This window comes from Sinocyclocheilus rhinocerous, unplaced genomic scaffold, assembly GCF_001515625.1.
Source record: "Sinocyclocheilus rhinocerous isolate Xijiao unplaced genomic scaffold, SAMN03320098_v1.1 scaffold905, whole genome shotgun sequence".
In the NCBI taxonomy this organism is placed as follows: domain Eukaryota; kingdom Metazoa; phylum Chordata; class Actinopteri; order Cypriniformes; family Cyprinidae; genus Sinocyclocheilus; species Sinocyclocheilus rhinocerous.
Window position 1 is genome coordinate 279,568 of NW_015659390.1, and position 26,111 is coordinate 305,678.

At 35.6% G+C, this 26,111-nt stretch overlaps 4 protein-coding genes across 6 annotated transcripts in view; 3 read left to right on the forward strand and 1 right to left on the reverse strand.

Annotated features, from left to right (window-relative positions):
* The window catches only part of LOC107723767 (armadillo repeat-containing protein 1-like), a 5,270-nt gene extending 3,432 nt beyond the window's left edge, over window positions 1-1,838 (forward strand). The window contains exons 4-7 of the mRNA XM_016532480.1: window positions 366-555; window positions 666-782; window positions 876-950; window positions 1,078-1,838. Of these exons, the coding sequence (XP_016387966.1) occupies window positions 366-555; window positions 666-782; window positions 876-950; window positions 1,078-1,269 (574 nt within the window). The 3' untranslated portion in view covers window positions 1,270-1,838. The remainder of the gene's footprint in view (window positions 1-365; window positions 556-665; window positions 783-875; window positions 951-1,077) is intronic.
* Window positions 1,839-3,355: 1,517 nt separating this feature from the next.
* nlrp12l (NLR family pyrin domain containing 12-like) lies at window positions 3,356-11,630 on the reverse strand. 3 transcript variants are annotated; one of them, XM_016532463.1, is made up of 14 exons: window positions 11,559-11,622; window positions 10,089-10,185; window positions 9,894-9,990; window positions 9,671-9,772; window positions 7,617-9,419; window positions 7,355-7,528; window positions 6,817-6,990; window positions 6,527-6,700; window positions 5,809-5,982; window positions 5,561-5,734; window positions 5,072-5,245; window positions 4,315-4,488; window positions 4,064-4,237; window positions 3,356-3,907 (listed from the first exon to the last, which is right to left on the reverse strand). In XM_016532463.1, exons 3-14 carry the CDS (start codon window positions 9,941-9,943, stop codon window positions 3,898-3,900), a joined length of 3,357 nt encoding a protein of 1,118 aa, XP_016387949.1. In that variant the 5' UTR covers window positions 9,944-9,990; window positions 10,089-10,185; window positions 11,559-11,622; the 3' UTR covers window positions 3,356-3,897. The 3 variants fall into 3 exon arrangements, with proteins under 3 accessions (XP_016387949.1, XP_016387948.1, XP_016387947.1); XM_016532462.1 differs by having other exon boundaries at window positions 9,894-9,995; XM_016532461.1 differs by lacking the exon at window positions 10,089-10,185 and having other exon boundaries at window positions 9,894-9,995; window positions 11,559-11,630.
* Window positions 11,631-12,666: 1,036 nt separating this feature from the next.
* LOC107723751 (uncharacterized protein C1orf115-like) lies at window positions 12,667-17,770 on the forward strand. The gene is made up of 2 exons (XM_016532465.1): window positions 12,667-12,972; window positions 17,080-17,770. Exons 1-2 carry the CDS (start codon window positions 12,736-12,738, stop codon window positions 17,215-17,217), a joined length of 375 nt encoding a protein of 124 aa, XP_016387951.1. The 5' UTR covers window positions 12,667-12,735; the 3' UTR covers window positions 17,218-17,770.
* An 847-nt stretch (window positions 17,771-18,617) lies between these two features.
* Window positions 18,618-25,168, forward strand: LOC107723750 (nuclear envelope integral membrane protein 1-like). Its single transcript, XM_016532464.1, has 9 exons — window positions 18,618-18,817; window positions 19,784-19,905; window positions 19,995-20,214; window positions 20,877-20,949; window positions 21,181-21,274; window positions 21,434-21,548; window positions 23,675-23,900; window positions 23,986-24,153; window positions 24,487-25,168. Exons 1-9 carry the CDS (start codon window positions 18,712-18,714, stop codon window positions 24,695-24,697), a joined length of 1,335 nt encoding a protein of 444 aa, XP_016387950.1. The 5' UTR covers window positions 18,618-18,711; the 3' UTR covers window positions 24,698-25,168.
* The last annotated feature ends 943 nt before the right edge of the window (window positions 25,169-26,111 follow it).

A 26,111-nucleotide genomic window follows, 5' to 3' on the forward strand; every position in this document is an offset into this window, starting at 1 on the left:
TTTCTAAAGGCAGCAATAAATAACACTTTATTATCTAAAGTGTCCATGTGAAGTTATAAAATAATTTTGTGAAATGAATAAATGCATAATAATCGTGAAACCGTGATTATTCCTCAGACAATAATCGTACCAACAAAATCTATAATCGTTGCATCCCTGATTTCAAGTAACAACAATTTTTTTTATTTTATTTTTTTATATATTTTTTTACGTTTTAAAGCAGGGTTATTATAGTTAACTAAAACATGTTCTTAGTTTTACTTTGCCCAATCCATCAATCCACATTATTCCAAAGAGTGAAAAAAAAAATTCATGTTTTCATGATTTCTTTTCTGTCACTTTTCCCCCTTTTCTACTGTTTGAAGGACTGGTATGACGACTGATATTACAGACCTTGCAAAAGAGGTGTATGGTGTGTTGAGTCCTCAAACACAAAGACCGGCTTGTCAGACTCCAGAGCAACAGAAGAGGAAGAACAAACCCCAGTTCTTCATCAACAGCTCCAACAAGAAAGCAAAATCAGTTACCCTCCATATACAAGGCTTGGATGGGGCAGTATGTACCATAACAAAGCTTTCACACATGCACTTGGTTGATCTTAACTGGGTTTTTCTCATATTTATGCAGATTACAGAGTAAAATTAGATGTTGCCTTGTGTTGACAGGATCAGAGAGGAGTGTGTGAGGAGGCCCTTTTGAGAGTCAAAGGAGTAATCAGCTTCACCTTCCAGATGGCTCTGAAGAGATGCACTGTACGCATCCGTGCTGACCTGCCCACTGAGGTACACAATATTCCTCTTTCTGTAAGGGGAGAGGCAACTAATAAAAGCAGATTTGATTTCATGAAATACTAAAAGCAAATATCTTTTGTTTAGAGTCTGGCCACTGCCATTGCTGCCACAAAAGTGCTTTCAGCTAAGCAGGTCTTGAAAAATGAAAATGGAGAAGAGGTGGGTGTTTCTGTTGCTTTTAAGTATGTATTTCAATGTTTTACAGTGAGATTGATATGCTGTTTCAATAGTTTTATGACCCATAAACTTGATGTTATTTATTTACATGGCTGTGCTATGGTTACAGGTTCTCATTCCACTCAACACCTCTGGCTCAAAGGTAGAAGAGAATTCCCACCTGCCTGATTACTTGCCAGAGGATGAGAGTCCGGAGAAAGAGCTAGACCGCGCAGTGTCCCGTACTGGTGCCAAACAAGACACCGGTGGCAGCTGGCTGAACACAGCAGCCAGTTTCCTCACTAAAACCTTCTACTGGTAAAGCTTGAGTTTCACAGACTTTTCCTGGCTGAGTTTGGACCTCCACATTTTTAAGACAGATCAGCCTAGAAGAGCAAGTTGCACCACTATTGGAGCATAAAGCAGCTGACAAATGTGCTTTATCAAGCTACTAAAGGTGTTGTTCAATTTATGAGCAAATGTGTGAGATCTCCGCCACGTCACAACTCTGTATTGATATATAGATAGATGTTGAGTTCATGTTGTAAATGTATATATGTTTATGAAAACATGTCTTTCCTCCCTCTCAGGATCCAAAATTTCCTGTTTCTGCTGTCAAGTTTGTCTGTTGTATCATCTCTCCTCCTGATTTCTTGTAAATATTTCCATTTTGGTTTCTTATAAGGGGAAAGTATCTATCTTGAGTCTCATCTAACAATGGAAACAGCTGAAAGACAGATTAAATGTTTAATGCTGTTTTGTGTAAAATAAAGGTTTGGAAGGAAGAAGTCGGTACTGATTTTTGTGATGACATTATGTAAATTTAAGTGTTCAAAATATGTTGAATATGTTCAAAATATGCTTTCATGTTGAAAAAGGTGAGTGAATACAGATGCCCACACCAAATAACTTTGTCTTTTAATTAAAGCTGCAGTCCGTAGCTTTTTATTTGGTTAAAAATGATCCGAAATCAATATTTGAGCAAGTACATGACCAGCCAGTGTTCAAAATTATCGCCTTACTTTAGCCCGATTCACAACGGTAAGCTTATAATAATGTTTTCTAATTTGAGAGGTACGGGTAGGTTTTCGCGGGAAATTCGAGCATGGCACTGCGTCATTACGTCACGTCTGTAAACATAAAGAAGTTGTCACAGCTACTAAGCTATAGCATGTGAGGATCCTGCAGGTGGCCGACCGTTTATAGCCTTTTCTCACAGCAGCTAGAATAATTCATTTTATCATCTTGATGGCGGATTGTAATCCAGAAAGGATTATGTGTTTTATTCATTTATGTGAATGAAATTCAATTATATTCCAGTTTTAAATGTGCTTCTGATTACAGATAGCCTGGGATTACACAATATCTGTATTTTAAAGACAACCAGTTCGAAGGGAGCATAATTTGCTTTTTGGGTTAAAATAATTTCTTAATATGAAATTTGAATGGTATGACAATTAGAGTTTAGACTGTACAGAAACTGAAATCACAGGCTGATACACACTATACACATAGTCCCGCAATGCTGATGTTGTTTACGTTAAGAATTTGAGAAAGTTTAACAATAATAATAATTTGCATGGTTTGATGTGATATGAGCTAACCGACCGTTACACTTAATCACCATTGGTAGCGGGATTTATTTTAATGCTTTTTTCCTCAGTTGGTCAGAACAGAAGTGGCAGACTTGTTACTTGTTCAGGTGACAATATCTGGTGAAAATTTGGGTCATATATTCCAAGAAGTAGGCTAGAATCTGTGATTGCGAAGTACAGTAAATATCCACACCGGTGCGGTGACTGACTGCCACACATACACACACATTTTATTTCAGATCAGTTGTTTTTTTTATATAAATTTGGTTTTGATATTCAGACCAGTTGTGTTTGTAATCCATGCCAGTTGGATTTTTAATTAATATCATTTGTGTTTTAAATCAGATCCGTTTGTTTTTAATTAAGATGAATTGTGTTTTTAATAAGTTCAGTTCTTTTTTTAAATCAGATCAGGTGTGTAAAAGTGGCAGACTTGTTACTTACTTGTTCAGGTGACAATATCTGGTGAAAATTTGGGTCATATATTCCAAGACGTAGGCTAGAATCTGTGATTGCGAAGTACAGTAAATATCCACACCGGTGCGGTGACTGACTGCCACACATACTCCTCAAAACATTAGATTCATCGGCGCTGGAGCCGTGCAGCCGCACAACCCACGCAAGGAAGATCATTCGCACACTGCTGCAATCCCAGGTTTTCAAACAGAGATGGCGACAAAGAGGCAAAACTTACGGTCTGCAGCTTTAAGTTGTATTATGGTTTATTGATACAAACAAAAAAGTTTTACATGACTTTAAACAAATTTTCTAAATGAATGACAAATAAATATACATATAAAAATCAGTCTGTAACTTAAGGTTTTACATTATAAATGTCTTACCACACATTAAAAAATAAAGATAGCATTAATTTAAACTACATAACCAATTAAATTTATGCAAACAACCTTCCTGATTGCTTTAGAGCTACACCTTGTAATGACACAGGGTTTGCATGGTGCAGTGGAAATAGTGTGTTAATGACCTTTACAGTTAAGAGGTTCTGAGCCTTTTCTTACGAGTTCAAAAAAAAAAACTTCCATTGCACACCTTGGCCCATCTTTTGAAAACAACAGCAGTGCATCAGTCAACTTGTAACTGTACATAGTACATATTAGTATCAAATGGAAAGCATGGCTTTGTATAACCAACACTATTGCAGTGCAATTGAATTATCTGCTCAGTAATTCATACTAGAATATAATAGTGTAATATAAATGTAAAAATAAAACATCTGAAAGCATCATATAAATTACCAACATGAAGAAGTGCAGTCATCAGTGGTAAGGTATGGCAGCATTCTGCTACACTTTCATCAAATGTTGATGTGTGCTGTGGTACAAACAGGCCTGATTTTAATACAAGCTGGAAAGACAAAAGAAAAGGTTTATCAAACACATTATTACATAAAGCTCAACACATGCAAATATACAATTTGAGTGTTTTGTAAGACACACTGTTGCTATAATGCTGTTTTAGGAGTTTATAACTACTGCAAATATCACAACAGGAACTACTTACATAAGTTTCTCTAGTTTACAGTCTGGATCATCTAGCAAGACCGAGAGTGGCCTCACGGCTGAATCTGTAAGATTGTTTTCACTCAGGTCCAGCTCTCTTAAAAGTGAGTGCTTAGATCTCAGTGCAGAGGCTAAAATTGTGCAACCTTCCCCTGTGACCCCACACTTAGACAGCCTATACAGAAAAACATTAGTGACATATAAACAAAACTTCTCTGAAAGCAACTTTGAAAGTTGTAGATATAGCATTACCCTAAAGTGTCCAGCTGACAATGTGGATTTTCCAGTCCAGCACAGAGGATTTCAATTCCCAGATCTTGTAGATTATTTACTCCTAAATTCAGTTCTCTAAGACTTGAGGATTTTTCTTCAAGAGTTGCAGCCAGTGAATCACAGCAGGCCATGGTTAAACCACACTGACTCAAACTAGGGAAAACAATGATATAGTGGCATTTTACTTAACATTTGTATAAGTTTATAAGAAGTATCTTTTGCTGGCTGCATTTATTTGATCAAAAGTATGGTATAATCATTAATACAGTAAAAACCGTAATAATGCGAATTATTATAACAGTTTAAAATTACAGTTTTCTATTTTAATAAATTTTAAAATTTAATTTATTCCTGTGAGGTCAAAGCCGAATTTTCAGTAGCCATTACTCCAGTCTTCAGTGTCACATGATCCTTTAAAAATCATAATAATATGCTAATATTTGCTGCTCAAGAAACATTTCTTCTTATCAGTGTTGAAAAGACTTTGCTGCTTAATATTTTTTCTGAAAATAATTTTTTCCAGTATTCTTTGCCAGATAGAAAGTTCAAATTATTTGAAATAAACTAAATAAAAAATAATAATAAATAAATAAACATATGTACTGCCACTTTTGATCAATTTAATGCATCCTAATTTGTTAAAAAAAAATCTTAAACAATTATTTATACTTAACATAGTTTATCTGATACATTAGAATGTTAGAATGTTAATTAAATATATATGTACAGAACCTACTCTAATTTCATAATGTTGCTGCTGTGATTCCTCAGGACAGGAGAAAGGAGCCTCACCCCTGCGTCTGTGAGCTCATTACTGCTCAGGTCCAGCTCTCTCAGATACGACGGGTTTGAGTTTAGAGCGGCAGCGAGGACAGCACAACCATCCTTTGTGACCCCACTGTCTCCTAAACTGTTATGAAAGACATGTGTTCATAAAATGCTCTTGTTGTTGAAACATTTAAAACTAGATTCATAATTTGCTTAAAGGAACACTCCACTATTTTTGAAAATAGGCTCATTTTCCAACTCAATATGTCACTATTCAGCATCCAAATAAAAGAAAAACCAACTGACATCAATATCACATTATCACTATTTAAACCTTAATCTTAAGTTGAATACCAAGTATGACATTTACAAAAATCAACAATAGTTAATACACCTATGACTGAAATTACCTGCATAGCACTATAATGAAAATCAAAGCTTCAGTTCTACTGCTCACCATAACGTCTCCAGCCTACAGTTGGAAATCTTCACCACTTCAGCGAGTCTTGATACACCGAAATCTTTTATGTGGTTCTGTCTCAGGTCCAGCTCTCTCAGATGAGCTGGGTTAGAAACAAGAGCTGAGGCCAAATCATCAACACCCACCTCTGTGATCTCACACAATGCCAACCTGAAAAGACAGGATATGCTTCAAGAGTTTGCTGAGGGTAGGATATAAATATACTGCAGATTTAAAAGCCTTACCTCAAAATCTCTATTTTACAGTGAGGGCTCCCAAGTCCATTTGAGAGCATTTTCACCGCTTCATCATAGATTGTGTTGCCACTCAGATCTAAAGCTTTCAGAGTAGAGACGCTGGACCTCAGAGCCGAAGCCAAAGACTGACAGGATTTCTCAGTGAGCAAACCGTAACTTAGCCTACCGGTTGAAAAATGAACATTTAGGACATTTGGTAGAAAATAATAGTTACGTCTTTGAATGAAGTCTCTTATGCTCACAAATATTAATTTGATCTAAAATACAGGAAAAACAGTAATATTCTGAAACCTTATTACAATTTTTTAAATTAATTTATGTGACGGCAAATTTTCAGCAGCAATTACTTCAGACTTCAGTGCTACATGATTCTTCAGAAATCATTCTAATATAGTGATCTGGTGCTTAAGAAACATTTTTTATTATTATCAATGCTGAAAACAGTTGTGCTGCTTAATATTTTTTGGAAAACATGCTACATTTTTTCAGGGTTCTTTGACAAATAGAAAGATCAAAAAACAGCATTTATTTGAAATTCATTTTGTGTAACAGTGTACATGTCTTTGTGTCCTTATGCTTTTTTATATAAAATATGCATTTCTTTCAATTTTTTTTCTCATACGTTTGAATGGTAGTATATATATATATATATATATATATATATATGACAATACATTCAATGAAGTAAAAAAATAAAAAAAAATACCAAAGTGTTTCAAGCTGTGAGAGTGGATGCTGTATTACAGCTGAAAGCTTCTCCACTCCATCATCTCCTGGGTTATTCCAGTGCAGATTGAGCTCTCTTAAGTGTGACGGGTTGGACAGCAGAGCTGAGGCTATTGCAATGCTGCCTTGAGTTGTAACTCTGCAGTCCTTAAGTCTATGAATAATGCAATGACAAGTGATCATGAGGGCCAAACAAATTCCACATTTGGGTATTGATATGTTCTGATGAACTAAAGTGGTTTGTCGAGGTTTAATTCTATTGCAACTGACCTCAATATCTCAAGTTTACAGTGCTGATGCTTTACGTAATTGGCCAAGATCTTAATTCCTGCTTCTCTCAGACTGTTTTCACTCAGGTCCAGCACCCTAAGGTTTGGAAGGTTTGGAAGCAGTCCTGTTTTAAGAACAGAGCAGCCGCGTGTGGTGATTCTGCAGTATGAGAGCCTGAGGAAAGAGTAACACATCACATTATGTGTTATAGTACTAAATATTAATTTACAACTACAGTATGGAATCATTTTGTTGAGGAAATTAAAAATAATTAAAATATGCTAAAATGTTTTTTAATGGTGTATGCTTTATTGGGTTTTTCATATTTAGAGAACACAATAGGCAAAAACATTTTAGATAAACGTCTTGATTTTAGTACCTTGTTTAGGGTTAGTTTAGCATCTTGTTTCCCTCCAAATATTTAATAAAAGCATTAAAATGATCAAAAGTGACAGTAAAGACATTTATAATGTTTTAATAAGATTTCTATTTCAAATAAATGAACAGTGACAGACAAGACAGTGACTAAGAACTTTACCTCAGTTCCTCTAAATTACACTGTGTGTTTTCCAGTTCGGCTGTCAGAAGCTCCAGTCCTTTGTCTCCAATGGAGTTACTGCACAGATCTAGCACTCGTACATTAGAAGAGCTAGAGCCAACAGTGGAGGCAAGAGTTCTACAACATCTCATAGTAAGTCCACAATTATCCAGTCTGGAATATAATGTAGACGTAATAAATAAGAACCAAACACACACATGTGACCTCAATCAACATGAAAAACATCAAAACAAAAACTCACAGCGCAGTTTCTGAAGCTTTGACCACTGGCAACAATCTGGTGAGGCCTTCATCCGATCTGATATACTTCTTCAGGTCAAACACATCCAGCTTCTCTTCTGATGTCAGTAACACAAAAACCAAAGCAGACCACTGTGCAGGGGAAAGTTTAGAAAAATGCCCTGAGTTCAGGAACCTCTGGACCTCCTTGACCAAAGAGAGATCATTGAGTTCATTGAGACAGTAGAAGAGATTTATGGACTTTTCTGGCACGGACGTCTCCTCTATCATTTTCTTGATATATTCAACGGTTTCCACAATGCTTTGACAGTCTGTGCTACCAGACTGAGAAAGCAAGCCTTGTAAAAGGCTCTGATTGGACTCCAAGGAAAGTCCCAGAAGGAAGCGGAGAAAAAGATCCAGATGTCCATTCTCGCTCTTTAGAGCCTCGTCAATGGCACTCTTATGCAATTCAAAGAAGGTGGTCTCGGTAAGCTCTTGATGCTCTTCATGATCAAGAACATTGCTGTGGTGGACCTTAAACATGTAATACACATACATGGCTGCCAAAAACTCCTGAATGCTCAGATGGATGAAGCAGTAGACTTTGTTCTCGGTTAATGCAGATTCCTCTCTGAAGATCTGTGAGCAAACTCCTGAGTACACCACTGCCTCCTTCACATCAATCCCACAGGCCATCAGGTCTTCCTCATAGAATATCAGATTGCCATTTTTCAGTTGTTGGAAGGCTAGCTTACCTAGCTTTAAAATAATTTCTTCATCCTCCGGGCCTGGGTTGTGCTCTTTTGTGTATCTCATGTTTTTCGCATGGGATTGGATGAGAAGGAAGTGTGTGTACATTTGAGTAAGAGTCTTGGGGATTTCTTCATCTTCTGCTGTGTTGAACATTCTCTCTAGCACCGTAACGGAGAGCCAACAGAAGACTGGTATATGACACATGATGTACAGACTTCTTGATGACTTTAAGTGCGTGATGATACGACCAGAGAGGTGTTTATCATTGATTCTCTTGTTGAGGTATTCCTCCTTTTGTGGGTCATTAAACCCTCGAACTTCAGTCACCAGGTCGATATACTCAAAAGGGATCTGACTGGCTGCTGCTGGTCGAGATGTTATCCAAATGAGGGCATCAGGAAGCAGATTGTTACTGATGAGATTGGTTAGCAAAACGTCAATAGAAGCTGGCAGAGTTGGGTTACTCAACTTTCCGTTATTCTGGAAATCCAAAGGAAAGCGGCATTCATCCAGACCGTCAAAGATAAAGAGAACTTTTTGGTTTTCGTGATTATCTCCAGAGCCTGTTTCCATTCTGAAGTGTTGGAGAAGCTCAATCAAGCTCAAATGTTTCCCTTTCATCAGGTTCAGCTCTCGGAATGGAAGCGGATACACATAGTTGATATCCTGATTAGCGCTGGCCTCAGCCCAATCCAGTATGAATTTCTGCACTGAAACAGTTTTCCCAATGCCTGCAACACCCTTAGTCAGCACACATTTGATGGGTCTGTTTTCTTCAGATGAGTGTTTAAAAATGTCATTGCATTTGACTGGAATGTCCACTGTGTTTTTTCTCCTCAACTTGGTCTCAATCTGTCTCACCTCGTGTTCTTTGTTGACATTCTCACTTTCCCCTTCAGTGATGAAAAGCTCTGTGAAGATGTCGTTCAGGAACGTGGGATGTGATTGTTTGGACATGTCATTGCGAATGCACTGAAATTTGGCTTTCAGTCTTGATTTATATTCTTGTTGGCACTTCATGGCTGAATTGGAATGGACTGTTAATTCAGGAATATTGTTCTTGTGAGACCTGTGAAAATACATTGACAATGAAAGTGTATGACTGGACTCTGATGCAGAATACACTGCTGTCCAAAAATTTGGGGTCAGATAAATTAATAACTTTATTCTGAAAGGCTGCTTTAAATGGATCAGTAAAGGCAGTAAAAACTGGCACTGAAGACTGGAGCAATGGATACTTAAAATTCAGCGTTGCCATCACAGGAATAGGAAGTGTAAATTACGAGACATAAAGGGACACAGTTTGTATAAATATCTTACTGTTGCTCAGTGGCAAAGTCTTCAAAATTGAAAGAAATTGGTTCAGTCATTGATGCCTGGCTTTTGTTCGACACATCATTCAGCTTTCTCTGCTTATCAAACCTTCAGAAAAAATATAGGTAGGCTGTATTTATGCACTGCACGCAGCATGTGAACATGAAAAGTCCTTTTAAATTATGTTTTACTTTCAAATGTTCAGTATGACTAAGCAGATGTTACATACCTTTGTACTGAATAAAGAGGTTCTCTTTTCAAATCAATTGGATCCAGCATAGAATTAGCACTTTTTAAAGAAGCATGGCTGTGCTGTTTTTGAGAGACTGTCCTTGAATGAGAGACAAAAAATGTTTAGAAATACATTTGCTAACTCATTTATCTCATAAATAATGTAAAATACATATTTCCACACTTTTCTCACCATGGAGTGCTTAAATCTGGCAGATTCATTAAAATGCAGTTGACCTTTTTCTTAAGTTAAACTTAATGTCCAAGGTTTCAACAGCTTTTTTATTTTTCTAGGAAAATGGTCCAAAAATGAAAACAAGATGATTCAGAGAGTGTTATAAAATAAATGATAAAGGACAGGAAAAATCTAGGAATTATAAATACACAAGAACCAATGATTAAACAAGACATGTCTGGACACAGTGAAGGAGTGATTAATGAACAAACACATGACATGGACTAGAAACATGAAATTTCAAAATGTGAACAAAAGAGACAGGAAAAAGATAAGAAAAAACACAGAATGTTAAAGGTACAATACTTATTAATAATCCACTTGAACTTTCAGTAAGAGATTCTTATCAAATCTAAGTATGTATCCAAGTATCTTCAAAAGAATGTATGACATAAAGTATACTGGCGTGTGGAGGACTTTCTCTTAATCTATAAATGGTGTGTAATTTCAACATCAATGTTGCAATTTACAAAATACAGCAAAGGAATGAGGAACCACTAAGTTAAGTTGGAGAAGTTAACCAGTTTCGTACATTCATGTGGGTTTTTGTTTGAAACACTTTTTCTGTGGTTTAATTTTGTACACCATTTTATGAGTGACCACACACTGGTGAGGCTGTGATAAGTGCTGTGATTGTTAGCTCTCCAGCATATATATATATTATATATATATATAAATGTATACTGTATATATAAGCAGATAAGCATGACTGTATATCCATGTACACTTAATGCCATGTGATTTTGAGAACATCACATGCTAAAAAATCATCACCAGTAGTACTTGCATCATACATCTATATCTTGAACTACTCATAGAATAACAGTAACAAAACTGGTTGCCAAATCAGTAACTACATTTTGGATTGATGTGTTATGTAGGTGAGTTTTGCTTTGAAATACGCCATTGTGTAATTATGCTAAAAATGACGACAACAGTAAACACATAGTTTGTAACTAACACACCCAGTTAAAGAATTTGACATTTTTATTGCCACCTCTGTTGTCATTGTCAGTCTAAAGTGGGTGTAATCTAATTAAAGAACGTTTGCCTTCTAATATCAAGCATTCTACGCAAGTAACGTTAATAAATGTAATCTAGTATTTCATTCAGTTTTGTGAGTAAAAGACAGATAATTATATGCTACCAGAAACTAATGACAACGTTTAAAACGGAACATCCAGTACTACTAAAACACTACTAAAAATCGAAAATGAAAATAATAAAGTATTGGTAATTAAAAAGCATTCAGTTAACAGTCAATGTAATGACGGTTTAGTTTAGGCTATAACTCCCAACCATCATCGACTGTAAAATTGAAATATACCTTTTAAACGTTAAAGTTCAATTCACCTATTCGTATAATGATTTTATGTCAAGCACAAAACCTTTTATCCCAGTTATTTAAGAAACTAAATGTGTACTTACGAACAAGCCGAGTATATATGTCCAAATGTCTCGCTCATTCTACTTTCGCTTCAGTGATTTCGCTCCAGACACTCAATGATCACGTGGTCACAAAGGGGCGGGTCTGCGCTTAGCTCTTATTATGGTTCAGGTTTTTGCACATGTTGGTCTGTTCTTTCAAAATGTTTTCAAAACGTTTACAAAAACAGATGCATGCGGCATTTCAGTCATAATTTAATTCGTTTAAATAGGTCATATGATGCGATTAAAAATTTTCCTTTCTCTTTGGAGTGTTACAAGCTCTTGGTGCATAAAGAAGATCTGTAAAGTTGCAAAGACTAAAGTCTCAAATCCAAAGAGATATTCTTTATCAAAGTTGATGTAACGTTTTATGTTATTTGTAGGAAAATAACATTTTGCTTGTGTTAGTGATTTAAAAAATATAACAGATTAAATTAATTTAAAAAGTACACATTCAACAAATATGGTACTTTAGAGTCCCCTCACCTAATTTAATTTAATAAAAATTAATAGCATGTTAAGTTATTTTAAGAAAGGGAAATGGGCTCACCAAACTAATTTTGCGGTCCATATGCTAAATTTACAATCATTTATTTATTTAGCCTATTTATTGTTTGTTTGTTTTAATATTTTCTTTAATAGCTTAATTTTGATGTGAACTGCTAAGTCACACAAATCAGGGTTTTAAACAGATTTTAGACCATAAAATAGCTCATATAAAATTTAGTGTGACCTTCTGAAGTTGATGGTCTATAATTTCTAAACAATTTCCTTCACTGACCACTTTTTTTTTTAAAGAATTTCAGTCTCTATTTTGTAGAAAGTGCCATCATGCTGTATTAATCTAAATCAATCGATTGATTTAATCAATGATTTCCACCCCACACACAATAGGCTATGTTACCTTTAACAGTCCCCTATATAGCAGGCCCATTAATTAGTTCAATAGTGAATTCAGTAGAATGGAAATTAAATTAGATTTGAATATACTTCACTGACCCCGGACTGTCAACAAGAGTTTGCAGACGCCCACCTGGTGTGAACCTGATGATGTAGGAGTCCAATAAGAGCTGGAGTCTAGCCAAACCCAATCACTGCGGAGCTGCTCCAAGAGGATGTGTGTATACAGTCCAGAGCTTGATCAGAGTGCACAAACAACACGCTCCTGGTGAAGACCATGAAGCCCAAGTCTCTCTGTGTCCCCCGGCTTGGCCTCTTTGAGGACGACAGATACAGGCGACAGGTCGATACCGGCGCACCGGAGCAGAACCAGAGAGAGAAACCCAGAGATCTGCACTTCACTTTACTGCCAGAGAGATCTCCATACGAGCCTTTAGTGGAAGACGACAGCCAACACAAACTAAAGGAGGAAAAGAAAGCAAAAAAGAAAGAAAAGTATAAAAAATACAGAAAGGTAAGTTGAATATTATGCCTTGTGGAATAAATATTTCACTTTTTTTTTCTTTATGTTGCTTTTTATGAACACTAAGCTTTCAAAAGGCTCGGTAAGATTTTGAAAATGTTTTTAAAACAAGTCTCTTATGCTCACCAAGGCTGCATTTTTTTTTATAAAAACACAGTGAAACCAATAATATTTTGAAGCATTATTATAATTATAATTTAAAATGACTGTTTTCTTCCTGTTATGGCAAAGCAAAATTTTCAGAAAACATTTCAATATGCTGATTTGGTGCTCAAAATGTATTATTATCAATGTTAAAAATAGTTGTCTTTCTAAATATTTTTGTAGAAACCGTTCCAGTTTCTAACAACTACATTTATTTTGATCAGTTTAATGAGTGCTTGATTAATAAAGGTATTAATTTCTTTAAAATAAATATCTTACTGACCCTAAACTTCTAAACAGTAACGTACGTAGCTCTTTTTTTTATTTTTTATTTTTTTGCCTGCTCCAAAATAATAAATAGCCTACAGGCCTTTGTTAAACTAACTTTTATTAATTTAGACTAACTAGTATGTATTTTCATGTTATAGGTTATCTAGCAGTGATTTTTGTTTTTCATTTTCACTGGTAACTTTCCATTAGCATTTATTCACTACTACTACTAGTTTTACTATTGGGATACAGACAATCCCAAGCAGGCTTACTTGTTCATTACTAGTAGGCCTACTTATTATTGGCTAGTATAGTTTGCATTCCGACAGTGACAAGTAACTGTTCCAGTGGTATTGGTAAATTGGTTGTGGTTTGTAATTCTTGTGGCTCCGATATCAACTATTCACTTCTGATTAATTTTATTTGCAGGTGTTGATGTTGATTTTCTGTTGCACAAATTTGAGCATATAGAATAATTATTCAGATTTGTCAAAATAGTGTTTTCCTGATTTCAAATCTTTCCAGCCTTACCACTGAGTTTCAGAATAGTAGTATCCTGTTTATAAGTGAAAGGGTGACATTATAGAACAAAAAACTGTCATGTGTTTTTCAGTAATGAAAAGATGCTTTCAAAAACAAAATGTTTTTGCAATAACCAGGAAATTTTGATTATGAAATCATACACAGTCCCCACTTCAGTTGATGCTTTGAATATAATAACCATATAAATTGTTATTTTCTGAACAAGCACATGACTTTTTCTGTGAATTTGCTGACCCAGTGTTAGACTGGGTCAAAGATCAACGGGTAACCTGTCTGGCGTCAGACTGTTTCCTTATCAGACTTAGCCAATTAAAACTGATGAGACTGTGAGTAAATGGAGTATCTTTAGTAAACACATCTCACTGTAATCCACTTAATATCTATAGCATCACTGTTTTTTTCCCAAAGCATTCACAAGTAACTTGATCAAGTTTGGGGCTAATGACCAGCTTTTTCAATAATGCAAAGTAAAATAGAGGGCTCAACAATAAGAATTTTATATTGCTGGCCCACTTTGTTCTTGGAATTTCACTGGCCACAACCATAAATAGTAATACTATAATAGTTTTTAGTTTATAGTTAATAGTTTAATTATTATGTTTGAGACTCAAAACATTTTAAACCATTACAGAAAAGCAGCTTTTTATGTTTGCAAAGCATAAAACACATGTATTGAATGTAGATTACATTACATTCAGTGAATTTAGTTCATGTGTTTTTGGCCATATGGAGACCTTTTCTAGTCGACCTGAAATTCAACTAGGCCTACGTAGTCAGAAATTATTTTTTTTTATTTTGGAGGAAGTGTCATTCAGATCACATGCAGTGTTCCATTGTCAAGCAGCAGAAATTTCCTCCCACAGGATAAAGCAGTGCATCCTGTTTCTGACCTGTTGTCACACAGAGAGACAGTCACTAACATAAAGCCACTAAACGACATGCTATTTACAGTTTAAAATGATAAAGCCTAGTGTTTAATCCAGCTAAATTGTCTACTTGGAAATCCTTTAGGTATTTAAACCACTCAAAGTCTTAATTCTGTATTGCTGCTGGCACAGGCTGAACCTCCTGGATCTGTGAATGAAGCTGTTTTTCCTCAGTCCAGAAATAGTTTTTTTTCCCAAAGGAACTGTATTGTGTTTCAATCCAGTTGTTTAAATTATTTTGATTTGCTGCTCAGGTTTACCAAATGCCTAAGCACTGTGGAAAAGCAAATGTTCCCTAATAGCCAAATAATTTTGTGTAATTATTATTTTTCTAATAATTCAACTTTTTAAGTTATTTATCTAAAAACAAAACATAATTGTAAATAATAAAGAATTAAACAATGAAATACAGTATTAACCAACCTGAATAAAAATTGGAAATTAAAAAAAGCACCAAACGAACAAGGAAAATACAAACCAAGAGATTTTTCCTACCCCAAACCCCCAGAACACAACCCAACAGTGCTATCCAATAGTAAGAGTGGAGAGTATAATAAAAATAAAAATATATAAAAGGGGACCAGATCATTTTTATATAACAAGCATTTGTCCTTTTAAAGGTTCTTTTAATCAATAAGTCAAATTATTGTGTCATGCAATACTTTCTCTATTAATTCCATTTAATTTGATTATTTAATTTAAATTTAATACAATTTTGGATGTCATGTAAAATGCATTTCTGTAATAAACAAACAAAAACAAAGCTACTAATAGTTCACCCAAAAATTTAAATTTGCTCAAATTTACTCAGCCTAAGGCCATCTTAAGAAGAGATTGTTTCTTCTTTGGAACAGATTTGGACAAATTTAGCATTACATAACTTGCTCATCAATGGATCCTCTGCAGTGAATGGGTGCCGTCAGAATGAAAGTTCAAACAGCTGATAAAAAAATCACGCAATAATCCACACAACTACATTCCATCAGTTAACTCCTTGTGAGTTGTTTAAATTATTTTGATTTGCTGCTCAGGTTTACCAAATGCCTAAGCACTGTGGAAAAGCAAATGTTCCCTAATAGCCAAATAATTTTGTGTAATTATTATTTTTCTAATAATTCAACTTTTTAAGTTATTTATCTAAAAACAAAACATAATTGTAAATAATAAAGAATTAAACAATGAAATACAGTATTAACCAACCTGAATAAAAATTGGAAATTAAAAAAAGCACCAAACGAACAAGGAAAATACAAACCAAGAGATTTTTCCTACCCCAAACCCCCAGAACACAACCCAACAGTGCTATCCAATAGTAAGAGTGGAGAGTATAATAAAAATAAAAATATATAAAAGGGGACCAGATCATTTTTATATAACAAGCATTTGTCCTTTTAAAGGTTCTTTTAATCAATAAGTCAAATTATTGTGTCATGCAATACTTTCTCTATTAATTCCATTTAATTTGATTATTTAATTTAAATTTAATACAATTTTGGATGTCATGTAAAATGCATTTCTGTAATAAAAAACAAAAACAAAGCTACTAATAGTTCACCCAAAAATTTAAATTTGCTCAAATTTACTCAGCCTAAGGCCATCTTAAGAAGAGATTGTTTCTTCTTTGGAACAGATTTGGACAAATTTAGCATTACATAACTTGCTCATCAATGGATCCTCTGCAGTGAATGGGTGCCGTCAGAATGAGAGTTCAAACAGCTGATAAAAACATCACGATAATCCACAAGTTATCCACACGACTCCAGTCCGCTATCCAAAATATTGCTTTCTCCAGTGAAAAAAAATCACCTCATCTGAATCAGGAGATAACTATGCGCAAATCAAGGAAAATTTACAGGCGAAAACAGTCCAAAACAGCTCTTAACAAATGTCTGTGGATTTTGATGTGAGAGGACAACAGGGGATGGACTTTTTCACTGGATGAAGTGACGGTTTTAGGAACGTTTTGGCCAGAAGTGATAGTTAAAATGCCTTGCTAGATTTGTTTCTTACAAACGCTCATTCTGACGGCACCCATTCACTGCAGAGGATCCATTGGTGAGCAAGTGATGTAATTTCTCATAATCTGTTCCGATGAAGAAACAATCATCAGCTATCTTGGATGGGTTTTCAGCAAATTTCAACAAATCCTTTAGGGCAATACATTTGTTATATATTCAGTATGTGTTTAATTTTTAGCATTCTGTTTGCTTTACAGAACGTAGGAAAGGCTCTTCGCTACAGTTGGAAATGTCTGATGTTGGGTCTGCAGAACTTCACTGTGGGATATTCCACTCCTCTTTCTGCTGCTGCTTCAGTTGTCCCAGATTTCCATCCGGGAGGAGCCTGGGGTTGAGACAATCTGTGACCAGCATTTGTACTTTATTTGTACCTTTATGGACCATTTAATGCTGCATGTCCAGATGCTTATTAAAAATGGACAATACATCTGCCCTGGGCAGCTTTACCTGTCATGCTGTAAATTGTTCAATTGTTGTAAATATCTTCTCTTTGAATTTGTGTTAAAGTGGAGTTTTCATCTTGCATTAGTGATTTACAGCTATAAGAAAGGCATGGATCTCTTTTTACTCTCAGATCTATCTGTATATATTTTGCTTTGATTGAAAGAATATGAATTTCTGTACTGAAGTAATGAAATATTTTTGTATTATAGAACTATAGGCTACTGATAGTGTTGATACTGTAATTATTTCATGCATAGCCTGCAATTTTTCTCTTTCACTCTTCAGCAAGTTGCAAGTGATATGGTCACCTGAATTCATGCTGCATAGATGTAATGATGACAAAGGTGAAAGTGATTTAGACTCTTTACTGGAAGTGAAAGTGAAAGTGACGTGACATGTGGCCAAGTATGGTTACCCATACTAGGAATTAGTGCTCTGCATTTAACCCATCCTAAGTGCACACACACAGCAGTGAACACACACACACACACACACACCGTGAACACACACCCGGAGCAGTGGAAGAGATAGGTATGTTTATGCTCTGTAAAGTGAATTAAATGCCCTCTGAAATGTTTTATTTGATTTAGTCAATTTCATGGACAAAAGATTTTTTTTTGCTTGACATAAGGAAGCTGCATGCTCTTAGAGAGGGAAGTAGCACGAGTCCTGAATGGTCTGGGGAGTAGGGATATAGTGTCTCTGATCCATTACCACAGTAGATGGCGGTAATGCTCTTTTAAGAATGCGAACCGCCAATAAACTCAAAGAAGAAGAAGAAGAAGAGAGGGAAGTAAGTGTTTTCAAATGGCAATTGGGGCAAGAGCCTTAAAGACAAAGGATGGGATTATGAGAAACCACAACAGGAAAAGACAGTCTGTCACAGGGCAGAGAAATGGCTGTGCCGTGACTTGTTTAATAGGGTTAGTGAAGCGGAGTATTCTGTCATGCTTGTAACACCTGTTTAAAATGAATTATAAGAAATGTGATGGAAAAACTTTAATAAATGAAAATTCTGAGTGGGACTGTTTTTTTTTATTAAAACAAGAAATTTTATTTGCAAAGTGCTATTTTTATGCATATATACCGAATATAAATTATTAAGAACTATAGATTATATCTGTTTTATAGATTGCCTTATACATTATAACTGTAAAATATCACATCAAAAACATTTTAACATATATCCCAATTTGAATAGAAACAGAAGTTTAACAAATGCAGAGTTTTATAAGATCCTTTTTGATTTTGCTGTTGAGACAAACAACCGTGTGATGTTCGCAGACAGATGCACTGTTTCTTCCAGTGCAGCAGGTGACGCTGTTCAGCACTCAAGTCTCGTCGGTAACGTCACTCCGACCATCGAAGAAACGCGAGAAGACATCATGGCGGGATTAATGAAATCCGAAAGTGGCTTTGGAATCGAAACTGTCATATTGAAAGTTATCTTGACTGCTGTGTTGTTTTTATTTCATTTGTCTCAAACGTCAGGTAAGCAATAGTTATGGTTTAATATGTTATGTTTTGATATATATTGCTTTTCATGAAAGTCAAAAATCCAGTATCAAAATATTAGAATATTCCCTAAGATCAATCAAAAAAAAAAAAGGATTTGCAAAACAGAAAAGTTAAAGTTCTTTAAAGTATGTTCATTTATGCACTCAATACTTGGTCAGGGCTCCTTTAGCACAAACTCCAGCATCAGTGAGGTGTGGCATGGAAGCGATCAGCCTGTGGCACTGCTGAGGCACTATTGAGCCTTCAGCTCGTCTGGATTGTTGGATCGGCTTCTTTCTCATCTTTCTCTTGAAAATATCACATAGATTCCATATGGGGTTCAGGTCAGGCATGTTGGCTGGCCAATCAAGCACAGTAATATCATGGTCAGCAAACCACTAGGCAGCATCTCCATAAAGCTTGTCAGCAGATGAAAGGATAAAGTGCTCCAAAATCTCCTGGTAGATGGGTGCATTGACTTTGGACTTGATTTATTCTGTAGGGATGGTCATTTAATGAAACTCAAATGTAAATATTCTAATATTTTGAGATACTAGATTTTTTACTTTCATGAGCTGTAAGCTCTAATCAAAATTAAAACAAAAAAACTTTAGAAATGTTTTACTTTACTTGTAATGAATCTAGAATATATGAAAGTTTAACTTTTTGAAATAAGTTATATTCAATTTTTTTGAGATGCACCTGTGTATCCAAAATGTGTTCTTGTTTTAGGACAACTGATTAACTTTTTTGATCCACTTCAAATGTTGACTACTGTATGCATATATACACAGTAGTCAACATTTGAAGTGGATCAAAAAAGTTCATCAGTTGTCCTAAGATGAGAACACATTTTGGTTTTAGGACAACTTTGATGAAAGGTTTTGATCCACTTCAAATGTTGACTAGTATAGATAGATTCACACAAAGTATGACTCTGTCATTTTCATCTTCATGCAGGTGCCACCCGTCCCATTATAGAAGTTAAAGATGGACAAGAAATCAAAGTACAAGCCGCACAACATTTTTGCTACAATAACTCCATCGTACCTGGATGGAGGGAAACATGGACTAGAATACAGGTAGAGGACTTTTAACTATGACTCTTGTTTATGTCGCCAGTAATGTTTGCATCAATATTGACAGCACCTTCCTCTTATTTGATCAACAGGTGAGAGTGTGGAGCACTGCAAAGCTGAAGGTGACGGTGGTTAATGATGAGCAGGACCTGCAGGAGCTTGAGCATTTCAGCATCTGGAAACTCGTGCAGTACTTCGTTCGTGAACAGACCAATGAGACCTTTGTGAGCGTCAGTCTCTTTAACAACAAGACCTGTTTCAGAGTGGACCCTTCAAATTCCCGTACACTCTATACAGTACAACCTAGTCGACGTGAGTTGAAAACATGTTTAAAAGAAAAAGTAAAAAAATCCAAATAGAACTAGTATAGATAGATTCACACAAAGTATGACTCTGTCATTTTCATCTTCATGCAGGTGCCACCCGTCCCATTATAGAAGTTAAAGATGGACAAGAAATCAAAGTACAAGCCGCACAACATTTTTGCTACAATAACTCCATCGTACCTGGATGGAGGGAAACATGGACTAGAATACAGGTAGAGGACTTTTAACTATGACTCTTGTTTATGTCGCCAGTAATGTTTGCATCAATATTGACAGCACCTTCCTCTTATTTGATCAACAGGTGAGAGTGTGGAGCACTGCAAAGCTGAAGGTGACGGTGGTTAATGATGAGCAGGACCTGCAGGAGCTTGAGCATTTCAGCATCTGGAAACTTGTGCAGTACTTCGTTCGTGAACAGACCAATGAGGCCACCGTGAGCGTCAGTCTCTTTAACAACAAAACCTGTTTTAGAGTGGACCCTTCAGATTCCCGTACACTCTATGCAGTACAACCTAGTCGACGTGAGTTGAAAACATATTTAAAAGAAAGAAAATTCAAATGGAACGGAAAACCCATTCCAGTCTTCATGCTCTGATATGATCGGGACTGATATTGATTTTGAGATTGACATTGGTTTTTCTCTTATAGATTTTGACGTCTACTTATTTTTGGTTTTTCTGGCTGGACTGTTGCTGTTCTTTTTTGCAGATTCTCTGAGCAGGTAATTGAAACTATCTGTTTATATACAGAATAGTTAACCCAAAAATGAAAATTTGCTGAAGATTCACTTACTCTAGTGAGTAAAATGATTACAAATGATTATTTGAGTGAGCTATTCCTTTAATCAAAAATTTTAGCCAACTCTGCTCTTCCTTTTCTTGGATGGAGTAACAATTTGGGTTGTTAGTTTGACGTAGTGTTTGTAACTCTCAGTGCTTGATCTGTCTTGTAGAAGTCAAGTGTTCTACTACTCTGCTGGCATGAGCACTGGAATGATTGCCTCTCTCATCATCCTCATCTTCGTCATTGGCCGTTTTCTACCCAAGGTAGATTCCTGACATTCTTTAATGTGTTTTAAACATCTTTCTCTCTAGTCTCTACCATTGAGCATCTCAGGATTTTGTTCGGCTTTTTTTTTTACCAATTAATAATGAGATTTTATTAAACGGTCTTATTTTCAACATGTTTGTTTCCTTGGCCTGTAGAAAAGCCCATTTTATGTGCTGCTGATGGGCGGATGGTCTTTTTCTCTCTACGTCATCCAGCTGGTGTTAAGGAATCTCCAAATCATTCTTAAAGATCACTGGCATCTGGCTATCGGTGAGAGAACCATCAAACATTGTGTAATTCAACCCAGTGTCAGGTAGTAAGGTTTTAAGGAGAATTTTTGATTTTGACTTTTTTTTAAATACAAATAAAAGTTAAATATTTTTAATGTGCATAAAGGCTAACATAAAATACATTTAATTTTTGTAGTATAGCATTTCTTAGTGAAAGAATATTCAGTGTGAAATAATGGATGTGGATATGACTTGTATATGCTGGATTTGATCGATTTGTAAAAAGTGTGCTAAGGATTTTATTTATTTATTTTTATTTAATAAAAATGATTACTCGCTTTGTTTTTATGGTATAGCTTGTTTGCAGTCACGTGATTTTGATGACGCGCAAAATGCAGATGGAAGGCAGGAAGTGAAAAGCAGAATGGACTAGATGGATGAAAATCTTTACTGTACTTGTTTAAACACTATTACAAAAAAAAAAAAAGCACAACATGTGTTGGACGTCATCCTTATGTTATAAAGAGGAGTGATTTTTGTACTGATTTGAAATATTTGCCTGCTATTGAGGCGGTAACAGACTATTGGCAGTAAGCAGCTTGTCCTCCAGTGCCCGGTTGCATAAAGCACCTTAAGTTTTCCCTTAAGTATTGCACTTGTTGCTTGATTTTCCCATACCTATGGGAATGACTTAAGGGTGTTGCATATAATCCCTTAAACATTTCTCTTAGGAAAGGGAAACCAGCAACCCATGTTTTACCGTTGTAAAATTCTATGGTTGCCATGGACACATTAATATAGATAGCGGTAAGTTTTCACAGAAAACAACATAACATGGATAACGAAAAAAAAGAAAAAAAGAAATATTGAAGAAAACAACCAGACTTGAAATTTCTGTCATAATTTACTCTTCCTCATGTTGTTTCAAACACAGTAAGACTTTCATTCATCTTTAAAAAATATATATATATTTTTAATTTTCTCTCATAATTTCTGTCCATTCATTGAAGGACATACATTTAATCCATATGATTTATATTCAGATTAATATTCATGTTTTTTTTTTTCAGAAGCTCAAACATGTGCGCAAGTTCAATGCACTCACATTTGCGCTACCGTTGACCATATGAGATACAGTGGGTACGGAAAGTATTCAGACCCCCTTAAATTTTTCACTCTTTGTTATATTGCAGCCATTTGCTAAAATCATTTAAGTTAATTTTTTTTCCTCATTAATGTACACACAGCACCCCATATTGACAGAAAAACACAGAATTGTTGACATTTTTGCAGATTTATTAAAAAAAAAAAACTGAAATATCACATGCTCAGTATTTAGAGTAGAAGCACCCTTTTGATCTAATACAGCCATGAATCTTTTTGGGAAAGATGCAACAAGTTTTTCACACATGGATTTGGGGATCCTCTGCCATTTTTGCGCTACCGTTGACCATATGAGATACAGTATGTGCTACATATGTAATTTGATCAGTGTTTATGTCAATAAATGGCTAAATTAAAAGTTGTCATATCAAGCAGCCAATTGTGTCTTATTAGAAGACTTGGATTGAACCTGCTTGCCCCGTGTAACACTTAAGGTGCTTTATGCAACCGGGCACAGACATCCTATCACTCCAGAAATAAATTAAATCATAAAAAGTATAGAAGTAAACAACTTTTTTTTGTTAGTGGGTACATATGTAAGTTATATTAACTTGACAAATTTGTCACTGCACAGACAAGCGTTTTCAGACTCTGCTCCTCCCGACTGCAGATGCAGGTTTACAAGCCACTTTTCCTGTGTTTTTCAGTCAAATTCTTTCATTTTCCCCCCTGATGAACTACAACTTTTGGTACATGATAAAAGCTCCTTGTGGTTCCTTGGATTGATCGATTTGAGCAACCATAAAACGACGTAAAACATTTGATAGTGCACTATGTAGAAAATTACTTCCTGCCCTCCATCTGCATTTCACGCCACCCCTTGACTTCATGTGCAAACAGCCTATTATTTTTATTTTATTGGAATTTTACTAACATTTGAGTTATTTTGCTTAATGTAATTTTATTTAATGTTTTATTTTAATAAAAACATTTTCTTTTGTATTTATGCTAGTCTTGAAAGTACATCAGTTGCTGATTGTTTTTTATTTTGTAAATGCTTAGGTTATAGCATTGTGGTTGGGTTCATCAGTTTTGCAGTGTGTTACCGCTATGGCCCCCTGGTGGATAAGCGAAGTATCAACATCCTGTCCTGGACGCTGCAGATCTTCGGCCTTCTGCTGGTGTACGCTGGAATTCAGGTCCAGCAAGTGGCTCTGGCCATCATGATAGCTGCATTCTGCTCCAAGAACATGGAGTACCCTTCTACCAAGGTCTTCATGCTTTATCAGTGAGTATACAACTTTAATAAATGCTGTTCAAGTACATGTTAAGCAACGTAGTCATTGTCTTCTTGCTGAATGAATTCTCTGAAGGAAGCTGAAGCCAAAGAAACTCGAGCCACGCCATCTACTGACAGAAGAGGAATATCAGAGACAGTCAGAGGTGGAGACTCAGAAAGCTCTAGAGGAGCTTAGGAAATACTGCAGCAGTCCTGAGTTCAACACCTGGAAGACTGTCTCCAGGATCCAGTCTCCTCAGAGGTATGAGAGGATATTTGAGAAACAAGTATATAGTGTTAATAAAATTATGCCTTTTATGGAGAATGTCTTTAGAGAAACCTAAAATGCCAAATTATCTAATTTAGGTTGCTTGCTTAAAGCCTACTGTATCGTATTTGATACGCAAAATTATCAACAAGATCAAAACTTTGCTGAAAACTCTTCTCTACATACATTCTGTCATAATTTAGCAATTAAAAGACATTTTAGTATAATTCTGACTTCAGAATATTAAAGAAACATGCTCAATAAGACCAAAAATGAATATATTGAAAGAATGTAATGAGTCAGATTTGATTTTTGTCTTGTGCTCAGGTTTGCGGACTTCATTGAGGGTTCTCCACATCTGCTGTCCAATGAGGTGTCGGTTCATACACAGGAGTACGGGCTGGGTGGATCGTTCTTTGAGGATGAGCTGTTCTCCACTGATGAGGAAAATCAGGAGGAGGAGGAGGGCTGGGAGACGGATGATGATGTGAAGCCAGGTGCGGCATCTCCACGACTCAACAACACACGGGTGAAATGACTGATGACGCATATGAAAGAATTTAATTTAAGCAGATCTGAGATCTGTTCAAGTGTAGCATTCACTGTTCTTCTGTATGTATCTTTTGGAGGTTTTTATTCATGACTTCAGTTTCTGATGCATTCATAATGGACTATTAACAGTGAAAATGCCCCCATGTTTTCATGGCTCATGAGAAGGGCCAAAAAAGTTGTTTGATTTATTTTTCTTATGATCTGTTTTTATTTTTCTTAAATCTTTGAGTTTGAAATTATGCAGAGACTTCCTGTGTGAGGAGGGAACTGTGAACGCTGTGCTGTTACATGGACTGCATTTTATGTGTCTTGTTTGTAAGTTTAGAATACTAAAATACTGGATCGGAAGAGGCACATACATTATACAGTTTTTTGTGGCCATTGACTGGAGCTGTAAGTCTGTTTAGGGTCAAAGGATTATTTTTTTATGAATGAGTAATAAAAGCAGAGAAATACATACAGTGTGTCTTAATGTATTGGTTTGACTTTGTAAGCCAATAAATATGGTCAAATCTCTCATGAAATTCAGAAATTATGTTCGTCTTTGTAGTGACCACTTGGTGGCAGCATAAAATCTAACATTTTATATAGGGCACTGTTGAAACGAACATGTTTTGTGTTCACATGTATTCCTGTGCTTTACAAGAAAACCTACAAGAGTAGAGCGGAATGAGCCTTTTTAAATACAAAAATCAAACAGTGTAGATAATACTGCCACCCTAGTTGTAACGTACCATAGCACAAATATAACTAATGAAATTATTTTTACACCTGTACCTGTCATTCTTACACAGTGGAATTGCTGAAACTCTTAAAGATTTACATCTTTTATGTGCTTAAAATCCCCTTGTCAGCACCATTAAATAATTTCATACTTTAAACTTATTTTTGGAATAATTATGTATCAAGGGTGTGTTTTTTTATTTTTTATATTCAATCTCTTGAACATCACTATAGTGCGAAGCCCACTATATAGGGACATGGTGATGGGGAAAAATAAAATCGGAGGAAAAACAATACTTTAATATTTTTGCGTTCTCTCGCAAGACTTTCCATCGAGAAACTTGACGTTAGTTCACTGAACTAGAAAAACAAAATTTCAATGTTTTTTGCGAGCGAACAAAGGTTTAAAGGGGAACGCAAAACTTGTATGTTCTCTCATAAAAATATTGCGTTCCTCCGAAAAACTTTCGCTTGCTCGTAGAAATATGAAAATATTTTTTTCTCCCACTCAATGCTTTTGAGAATGCTCTCGAAAACTTGTTGCTACGAGAAAGTGTGCATTTGCTCGCAAAACGTTTGTGAAAAACTGTATTTCAGTATTATTTTTGCTAGCCTATGGAGGAAAGCAAATGTTTTGCTAGAGAAAGTTTCTCGGGGGAACGCAAACACATTGGAAT